The 9,876-nt window shown below is 72.6% G+C and overlaps 1 protein-coding gene across 1 annotated transcript in view; it reads left to right on the top strand.

Annotated features, from left to right (window-relative positions):
- The window catches only part of LOC141738201 (SCO-spondin-like), a 94,247-nt gene that overhangs the window by 38,249 nt on the left and 46,122 nt on the right, over positions 1–9,876 (top strand). The window contains 12 exon segments of the mRNA XM_074573392.1: positions 1,483–1,623; positions 1,757–1,939; positions 2,038–2,188; positions 2,795–2,925; positions 4,383–4,493; positions 4,612–4,658; positions 4,700–4,730; positions 6,736–6,842; positions 7,733–7,862; positions 7,980–8,093; positions 8,242–8,439; positions 8,844–9,005. Of these exon segments, the coding sequence (XP_074429493.1) occupies positions 1,483–1,623; positions 1,757–1,939; positions 2,038–2,188; positions 2,795–2,925; positions 4,383–4,493; positions 4,612–4,658; positions 4,700–4,730; positions 6,736–6,842; positions 7,733–7,862; positions 7,980–8,093; positions 8,242–8,439; positions 8,844–9,005 (1,506 nt within the window).

Here is a 9,876-nt window from a genome sequence, read left to right as displayed (position 1 = left end):
CTGCCCCCCCCCCGCCGCAGTGGACGGCTCCTGGGGGCGAGTGGTCGCCCTGGTCGGGTTGCCCGGAGGAGTGCGGGGGGGTGCGGCTGCGGCGGCGGGACTGCAGACCCCCCCACAACGGCGGGCGACCCTGCCCCGACCCGCCCGCAGAGACCCCCGCCGCCCTCCAGATGGGTGGGTGTGGGGCCGGGGGGGGGATCTATGGGGTGGGAGGGCTCTGATGGGGTGGGTGGGCTCCGTGGGGTGGGTGGGCTCTGTGGGGTGGTGGGGTCTGTAGGGTGGGTGGGCTCCATGCGTGGGTGGGCTCCATGGGTGGGGGGGGGTCTCCGTGGGGTGGGTGGTCTCCATGGGGTAGGTGGGCTCCATGGGTGGTGGGGTCTCCATGGGGTGGGTGGGCTCCGGGGGGTGGTGGGGTCTGTAGGGTGGGTGGGCTCCGTGGGGTAGGTGGTCTCCATGCATGGGTGGGCTCCATGGGGTGGGAGGGCTCTGATGGGACGGGTGGTGTCCGTGGGGTGGGTGGTCTCCATGGGGTAGATGGGCTCCATGGGTGGGGGGGTCTCCATGGGGTGGGTGGTCTCCATGGGGTAGCTGGGCTCCATGCGTGGGTGGGCTCTATGGGGTGGGTGGGCTCCATGGGTGTGGGGGGGTGTCTCCGTGGGGTGGGTGGGCTCCATGGGTGGGGGTGTCTCCGTGGGGTGGGTGGGCTCCATGGGGTAGGTGGTCTCCATGGGGTAGATGGGGTCCATGGGTGGGGGGGTCTCCATGGGGTGGGGGGTCTCCATGGGTGTGGGGGGGTGTCTCCGTGGGGTGGGTGGGCTCCATGGGGTAGATGGGCTCCATGGGTGGGGGGGTCTCCGTGGGGTGGGTGGTCTCCATGGGGTAGATGAGCTCCATGGGTGGGGGGGTCTCCATGGGGTGGGTGGTCTCCATGGGGTAGGTGGGCTCCATGGGTGGGGGGGGTCTCCGTGGGGTGGGTGGGCTCCGGGGGTCGGTGGGGTCTGTGAAGTGGGTGGGCTCCATGGGGTGGGTGGGCTCCGTGGGCTCTGTGGGGTGGTGGGCTCCATGGGGTAGGGGGTCTCCATGCATGGGTGGGCTCTATGGGGTGGGTGGTCTCTGTGGGATGGGTGGGCTCCATGGGGTAGATGGTTTCCATGGGGTGGGTGGGCTCTATGGGGTGGGTGGGCTCCGTGGGTGGGGGGGGGGGTGTCTCTATGGGGTGGGTGGTCTCTGTGGGATGGGTGGGCTCCATGGGTGGGCTCTGTGGGGGGGGGTGTGTCTGTGTGGGTGGGGTGGTCTCTATGGGGCAGGGGGTCTCTATGGGGTGGGGGGGGGGGGGGTCTCTGTGGGTGGGGGTGTTCTCCATGGGGCGGGTGTTCTCTATGGGGCGGGTGTCTTCCATGGGGCGGGTGGCCCTTCGTGGGTCTCGCGTCCTCCGTGGGGTGGGTGGGCTCCCTGGGTGCTCACCCCCCCCCTCCCCGCCAGCCCCCTGCCCCACAGACGGCTGCCCCACGGCCTCGGCCTGCCCGGGGGGGCTGCGCCCCCTGCCCTGCCCCCCCTGCCCCGCCACCTGCGCCCACCTCGCCGCCGGCCCCCCCTGCCCCCAGGAGGGACCCTGCACCCCCGGTGAGACGGGACGGGGGGGGGGGGACGACGGGGGGGACACCCCCACCCATGGCGACCCCCCCCATGGGGGTGGTCTGTCACCCCCTCCCCCCCCCATTCCTTTAATCCCCCCCCCCCCCCGCAATTCACGCAGGGTGCTGGTGCCCAGCGGGGCTAGTGCTGGCCCCCGAAGGCCAGTGCGTGCCCCCCCGCGAGTGCCCGTGTGTGGCGGGGGGGGTCCGCTACCGCCCGGGGGACGCGGTGACCCTCAATTGTCGCCTCTGCACTTGCCTGGAGGGGGCGCTCCGGCGCTGCCGCCCCCACCCCGCCTGCGCCGGTGGGTCCCGGGGGGGGGGGCGTGGGGGGGGGGGTGGGGGGGGGGGTGGGTTGCCCCCCCCCCCCCCCCGGGTTTAATCGCCCCCCCCCGCTTCCCAGTGCACTGCGGCTGGTCGGCGTGGTCGGCGTGGGGCGAGTGTCCCGGCCCCTGCGGTAGCCAAAGCGTGCAGTGGGCTTTCCGCAGCCCCACCGACCCCCCCCGCCGCGGGGGGGGGCGCAGCTGCCGGGGCATCTACCGCAAGGCCCGCCGGTGAGGGGGGGGGGGCAGCACGGGGCGGGGGGGGGGGTGTCCCGTAGGGGGGGGTCCCACGGGGGGGATCCCAAGCTCGGGGGGGGGGGGGGGGGGGGGTTTAACGGAGGGGTCCCGTAGGGGGGGTCCCAAGCTCCCCCCCCCCCCCCCCCCCCACCTTGGGGGCTCAGAGCCCGCCCGGGGTCTGAAGAGGGGGGTCCCACGGCGCGGGGGGGGGGGGGGGGAATTCCCACGGAGGGGCTCCGATGGGTGGGGGGCTCCCACAGGGGGGGTCCGATCCATGCGGGGGGGGGGGGGGGCTGGAGAGGGGGCTCCCACGGCGCGGGGGAGGGTGGGGTTTAACGGGGGGGGGGGTGTCCCACGGGGGGGCTAGATGGAGGGGGGGGGCTCTGAAGAGGGGGTTCCCACGGGGGGAGGCTCCTATGGGTGGGGGGGCTCCCACGGAGGGGGGGGGGAGCCCAGGGGTGCGTTCCCACGGAGGGGGGGGGGGCTCCCACGGGTGGATCCCAAGGCGGGGGGGCTGCCACGGGGGGGTGGGGGGGGGTCCTATGGGGGTGTGTGTGTGGGGGGGTCTCCCCGCTGATCCCCCCCCCCCCCCCCCCGCAGGTGCCGGCCGCCGCCGTGCCCGCAGTGCCAGCGGGGGGGGCGGCGGTGGGCGGTGGGGGAGCGCTGGCGGGGGGGGCCCTGCCGGGTCTGCCAGTGCCTGCCCGGCCCCACCGTCCGCTGCTGGCCCTACTGCCCCCCCCGCGCCGCCGCCTGCCCCCCGGTGAGGGCTGGGGGGGGGGACATGTTGGAGGGGGGGGGACACACACACACACAACAACCCCTCCCGGTGACAGGGACGCGCCGGCAGGGCCCTGGGTGGTGGCATTCCACGGCGGGGGGGGGGGCTCAGGGGGACCCTCAGGGTGACAGTGACCCCCCCATAGAGCGGGGGGGGACCCTCACGGTGACAGTGACCCCCCCATAGGGCGGGGGAACCCCGGGGCGGGGGGGACGGGGGGAACCCTCAGGGTGACAGTGACCCCCCCCATAGGGCTGGGGGGACCCTCAGGGTGACAGTGACCCCCCCCGCCACCACATAGCACTGGGGTGACACTGGGGGGGGGCTCAGGGGGACCCTCAGGGTGACAGTGACCCCCCCATAGGGCTGGGGGGACCCTCAGGGTGACAGTGACCCCCCCCGCCACCACATAGCACTGGGGTGACACTGGGGGGGGGCTCAGGGGGACCCTCAGGGTGACAGTGACCCCCCCCCCATAGCGCTGGGGTGACACTGAGGGGGGCTCAGGGGGACCCTCAGGGTGACAGTGACCCCCCCATAGGGCTGGGGGGACCCTCAGGGTGACAGTGACGCCCCCCCACCACATAGCACTGGGGTGACACTGGGGGGGGGCTCAGGGGGACCCTCAGGGTGACAGTGACCCCCCCCCCATAGCGCTGGGGTGACACCGGGGGGGGGCTCAGGGGGACCCTCAGGGTGACAGTGACCCCCCCATAGAGCGGGGGGGACCCTCAGGGTGACAGTGACGCCCCCCCCACCACATAGCACTGGGGTGACACTGGGGGGGGGCTCAGGGGGACCCTCAGGGTGACAGTGACCCCCCCATAGGGCTGGGGGGGACCCTCAGGGTGACAGTGACCCCCCCCCCCATAGCGCTGGGGTGACACCAGGGGGGGCTCAGGGGGACCCTCACGGTGACAGTGACCCCCCATAGAGCGGGGGGGACCCTCAGGGTGACAATGACCCCCCCCCCACCACATAGCACTGGGGTGACACTGGGGGGGGGCTCAGGGGGACCCTCAGGGTGACAGTGACCCCCCCATAGGGCCGGGGTGACCTCGGGGGGGGGGGACAGGGGGGGACCCTCACGGTGACAGTGACCCCCCCCCCCATAGGGCTCAGGTGACCCCGGGGGGGTATAAAGGGACCCTCACGGTGCCAGTGACCCCCCCGCAGGACTGGGGGGTGGTGGCATCCCACGGCGGGGGGGGCGGGTGGTGGTCAAGGGACCCTCACGGTGACAGTGACCCCCCCCCGCAGGGCCATGGGACTCCTGCTGCTCCTGCGCCCCGGCCGGTGAGTCTGGGGGGGGGCGGGGGGGGGGGCAGGTGGGTGTTGGGGGGGGGGGGGGTGTCCCGCCCCCCTCAGTTGCCCCCCCCCAGCACCGTACGGCGACTGTCCCCGCCGCAGGTGACAACGGGACGGCCGTGCCCCCCCTGACGACCACGGAGCCCCCCGCCCCCCCGGCGACGGAACCCCCCGGCAGCCCCCTCCTCACCTTCCCGCTGCCCCCCCCCGGCGGTAAGAGACACCCCCCCCCCCCCCCCCGCATGTGTAGGGGGCAGGGGGCAGGGGGAGGGGGGCTGTGTGTGTGTCCCCCCCCCTCGTCCCGACGCTGTGTGTCGTCCCCCCCCCCCAGACCCCTGCTACGGCCCCTTGGGCATCGCCAACCTGGCCCTGGAGGAGGCCCACGGGGGCTGCGCCCCGACCCCCCCCCCTTCCTGCAGCTGGACCTGCTGGAGGCCACCAACGTCACCGGTGGGTGCCCGCCTGGCGCTGGTGGCGGTGCGGGGGGTGGGGGAGGTGACAGGGGTGGGGGCGGTGGTGGCGGTGGTGGTGTTGGTGGTGGTGACAGTGGTGGTGGCAGTGGCGCTGTTGGTGGCAGCGGTGTTGGTGTTGGTGGCAGTGGTGTTGGTGGTGTTGGTGTTGGTGGCCGTGGTGGTGTTGGTGTTGGTGGCCGTGGTGGTGGCGGTGTTGGTGTTGGTGGCCGTGGTGGTGTTGGTGTTGGTGGCCGTGGTGGTGGCAGTGGTGTTGGTGTTGGTGGCAGTGGTGGTGGTGACCATGGTGTTGGTGTTGGTGGCGGTGGTGGCGGCAGCGGTGCTGGTGGCAATGGTGTTGGTGGCCATGGTGGTGGCAGTGGTGTTGGTGGCCGTGGTGTTGGTGTTGGTGGCGGTGGTGTTGGTTTGGTGGCTGTGGTGTTGGTGGCCGTGGTGTTGGTGGCCGTGTTGGTGGCTGTGGTGTTGGTGGTGGTGGCCGTGGTGTTGGTGTTGGTGGCCATGGTGTTGGTGTTGGTGGCCGTGGTGTTGGTGTTGGTGGCCGTGGTGTTGGTGGCAGTGGCACTGTTGGTGGCAGTGGCGCTGTTGGTGGCAGTGGTGGTGTTGGTGGCAGTGGTGGTGTTGGTGTTGGTGGCAGTGGTGGTGGCAGTGATGGTGTTGGTGGCCGTGGTGTTGGTGGCCGTGGTGGTGGCAGTGGCACTGGTGGTGGCAGTGGTGTTGGTGGTGGTGGCAGTGGTGTTGGCAACCATGGTGTTGGTGTTGGTGGCCGTGGTGGTGGCAGTGGTGGTGGTGGCCGTGGTGTTGGTGGCGGTGGTGGCGGCAGCGGTGTTGGTGGCAATGGTGGTGGCAGTGGTGTTGGTGTTGGTGGCGGTGGTGTTGGTTTGGTGGCCATGGTGTTGGTGGCCATAGTGGTGGCAGTGGTGTTGGTGGCCATGGTGGTGGCCATGGTGCTGTTGGTGGCCGTGTTGGTGGCTGTGGTGTTGGTGTTGGTGGCCATGGTGTTGGTGTTGGTGGCAGTGGTGCTGTTGGTGGCTGTGGTGTTGGTGTTGGTGGCCGTGGTGTTGGTGTTGGTGGCCGTGGTGTTGGTGGCAGTGGCGCTGTTGGTGGTGGTAGTGTTGGTGTTGGTGGCCGTGGTGGTGGCAGTGGCGCTGTTGGTGGCTGTGGTAGTGGTGTTGGTGGCCGTGGTGTTGGTGTTGGTGGCCGTGGTGTTGGTGGCCATGGTGTTGGTGTTGGTGGCCATGGTGGTGGCAGTGGCGCTGTTGGTGGCCGTGGTGTTGGTGGCCGTGGTGTTGGTGTTGGTGGCCGTGGTGTTGGTGTTGGTGGCCATGGTGTTGGTGTTGGTGGCAGTGGTGTTGGTGGCCGTGGTGTTGGTGTTGGTGGCCGTGGTGTTGGTGGCCATGGTGTTGGTGTTGGTGGCAGTGGCGCTGTTGGTGGCCGTGGTGTTGGTGTTGGTGGCCGTGGTGTTGGTGGCCGTGGTGCTGTTGGTGGCCATGGTGTTGGTGTTGGTGGCCGTGGTGGTGGCAGTGGCGCTGTTGGTGGCCATGGTGTTGGTGTTGGTGGCAGTGGCGCTGTTGGTGGCCGTGGTGTTGGTGGCCGTGGTGTTGGTGTTGGTGGCCGTGGTGTTGGTGGCCATGGTGTTGGTGTTGGTGGCCGTGATGGTGGCAGCGGCGCTGTTGGTGGCCGTGTTGGTGGCCGTGGCGCTGTTGGTGGCCGTGGTGTTGGTGTTGGTGGCCATGGTGTTGGTGTTGGTGGCAGTGGCGCTGTTGGTGGCCGTGGTGTTGGTGTTGGTGGCCATGGTGTTGGTGGCCGTGGCGCTGTTGGTGGCCGTGTTGGTGGCCGTGGTGTTGGTGTTGGTGGCCGTGGTGGTGGCCGTGGTGCTGTTGGTGGCCGTGCTGTTGGTGGCCGTGTTGGTGGCCGTGGTGTTGGTGTTGGTGGCCGTGGCGGTGGTGGCGGCGGTGGCGGTGGGGGTGACGCGTGTCCCCGCGCAGGGGTGACGGTGCCGGGCTCCGACGCCCCCCTCGCCCCCGTCCTGCTGGAGTTCAGCGCCGACGGCACCCGCTGGCACCGCCCGGGCGGTGGGGGGCAGCGGGGGGAGGTGAGCCCGGGCGGGGGGCACTGGGGACACCGGGGGTGTGGGGGGGCAGGGGGAGGTGTGGGGCGGTATGGGGGGGCACGGGGGGGTATGGGGGGCAGGGGGAGGTATGGGGGGGCACAGGGGGGCAGGGGGAGGTATGGGGCAGTATGGGGGGGCACAGGGGGGCACAGGGGACATGGGGCGGTGTGGGGGGGCACGAGGGGGTATGGGGGGCAGGGGGAGGTATGGGGCGGTATGGGGGGGCACGGGGGGGTATGGGGGGCAGGGGGAGGTATGGGGGGGCACAGGGGGGCAGGGGGAGGTATGGGGCAGTATGGGGGGGCACAGGGGGGCACAGGGGACATGGGGCGGTGTGGGGGGGCACGAGGGGGTATGGGGGGCAGGGGGAGGTATGGGGCGGTGTGGGGGGGCACGGGGGGGCACAGGGGACATGGGGAGGTATGGGGGGTCACGGGGGGGCACAGGGGGGTATGGGGCAGTGTGGGGGGGCACAGGGGGGTGTGGGGGGGCATGGGGCATATGGGGAGGTATGGGGGGGCACGGGGGGGTATGGGGGGCACAGGGAGGTATGGGGCGGTATGGGGTGCTTGGGGGGCCCGGGGGGGTATGGGGGGCAGAGGGAGGTATGGGGGGGCATTGGGAGGTATGGGGGGGGCACGGGGGGGCAGGGGGAGGTGTGGGGAGGTATGGGGGGGCACAGGGGGGCATGGGGGGCGGGGGGGGCACTGGGGGTACAGGGGGGGCACGGGGAGGTATGGGGGGCACGGGGGGGCACAGGGAGGTATGGGGTGATATGGGGGTCACGGGAGCCCATGTCACGGGGGCGATATGGGGGTCACGGTCACAGCCCCCCCCCCCCACTCATGTCCCCCGTCCCCCCCCCCCCCCAGCTCTCCCAGGGGGACGGGGACCCCAGTACGCCGGCCGCGCGGTTACTGGGCAGAATGGTGCAGGCCCGCCACGTCCGCCTCCTGCCCCCCGGCCCCCCCGGCCCCATCGAGCTGCTGGGCTGCCCCCCAGGTACGGGGGAGGTGGGGATGGGGGGGGGCACCCCAGCCTACTCCCCCCCCCCCCCCATACGCACCCCCCCCCCCCCATGGGTGCCTTTCTCCTGCCCCCTCTGTTCTGCCCCCAAAGTGCCCCCTGCCCGGCTCGGGGCGGTGACGGTGACGTTGGTGACTCCCCCACCGCTGACCCCCCCGGTGACCCCCCCGGTGGCCGCCCCCGACAGCTCAGAGCCCACCCCCCCAGGTACCTGCTGTGGGGCAGAACCGGGGGGAGGGGGGGGGCAGGACCTGGAGGGTCCTGGGGGGAGGTTGGGGGGCTGGGGGGGGGGCGGGGAGGGGGGGCTCTGGAGACCATTCTGTGTCGTGTCCCCCCCCCCCCCCCCCCTCCCCAGGGCAGCCGGGGACCGAGACCCCCCCCACGGTGCCGGGGGGCCCGGAGCTGAGCGTTGCCCCCCCCGGCACCCCGACACCCCCCGGCACCCCGTCCACGGCCACCGGCCCCCCCGGGGGGGCAGCACCCACTGGCCCCCCCGCAGTGACCCCGCGGGCCACGACGGCACCGGCTCTGACGGGGGTCCCGACCCCCCCAGGTGAGGGGGGGGGAGCCGGGGGGCTGGGTTTGGGGGGGGGTGGGGGGCACCAGGGTTGGGGGGGGGCACCAGGGTTTGGGGGTGCTGGGGTTGGGGGGCACTAGGGCTTGGGGGGGCTCTGTGGTTGGGGGGCACTGGGGTGGGGGGGCACCAGAGCTGGGGGGGGGGGTAACAGTGTGGGGGGCTCCGGGGTGGGGGGGCACCAGGATTTGGGGGGTGCTGGGGTTGGGGGATCCGGGGTGGGGGGGCACCAGATCTGGGGGGGGGGGGTAACAGTGTGGGGGGCACCAAGGTTGGGAGGGGGGGCAAGGGTGGGGGCCGGGGTCCCCCGGCGCTGTGGGGCTCCCCCCGGGGCAGCCCTGACCCCCCCCCCCCGTCTCTGCCCCCCCTCCCCCCCCCCGCAGGCGACTGCGGCCCGTCCCCCTGGGGGGGCTGGGGGTCCTGCACCCACTCCTGCGGCCTGGGGGTCTCCCTGCGCCGCCGGCTCCCGCTGCGGGGGGGGGCCCTGCCCGCGGGGGGCTGCCCCCACCTCGACACCCGCCACTGCTTCCTGCGCGCGTGCCCAGGTACCCCCGGGACGGGACCCCCACGGGCTGGGGCCACCATGGGCTGGGGCCACCATGGGCTGGGACAACCATGGGCCAGGGCCACCATGGGTTGGGACCACCATCATGGGCTGGGACCACCGTGGGTTGGGGCCACCATCATGGGCTGGGGCCACCATCATGGGCTGGGACCACCGTGGGTTGGGGCCACCATCATGGGCTGGGGCCACCATCATGGGCTGGGGCCACCATGGGTTGGGACCATCAAGGGCTGGGGCCACCGTGGGCTGGGGCTACCACCATGGGCTGGGACCACCATGGGCTGGGACCACCATGGGCTGGGGCCACCGTGGGCTGGGGCCACCATCATGGGCTGGGGCCACCATCATGGGCTGGGGCCACCATGGTTGGGGCCACCATGGGCTGGGGCCACCATGGGCTGGGACAACCATGGGCCAGGGCCACCATGGGTTGGGACCACCATCATGGGCTGGGGCCACCATGGGCTGGGGCCACCATCATGGGCTGGGGCCACCATGGGTTGGAACCATCATGGGCTGGGGCCACCATCATGGGCTGGGGCCACATCATGGGCTGGGACCACCATCATGGGCTGGGACCATCATGGGCTGGGGCCACCATGGGCTGGGGCCACCATCATGGGCTGGGGCCACATCATGGGCTGGGACCACCATCATGGGCTGGGACCATCATGGGCTGGGGCCACCATGGGCTGGGGCCACCATCATGGGCTGGGACAACCATGGGCTGGGGCCACCATCATGGGCTGGGGCCACCATGGGTTGGGACCATCATGGGCTGGGGCCACCGTGGGTTGGGGCCACCATCATGGGCTGGGGCCACCATGGGCTGGGGCCACCATCATGGGCTG

The sequence above is a fragment of the Larus michahellis genome, chromosome 2 (genome assembly GCF_964199755.1).
Source record: "Larus michahellis chromosome 2, bLarMic1.1, whole genome shotgun sequence".
NCBI classification, from domain to species: Eukaryota; Metazoa; Chordata; class Aves; order Charadriiformes; family Laridae; genus Larus; species Larus michahellis.
The sequence above is the reverse complement of the archived record's forward strand: the minus strand, read 5'-3'. Positions and strand labels throughout refer to the sequence as shown.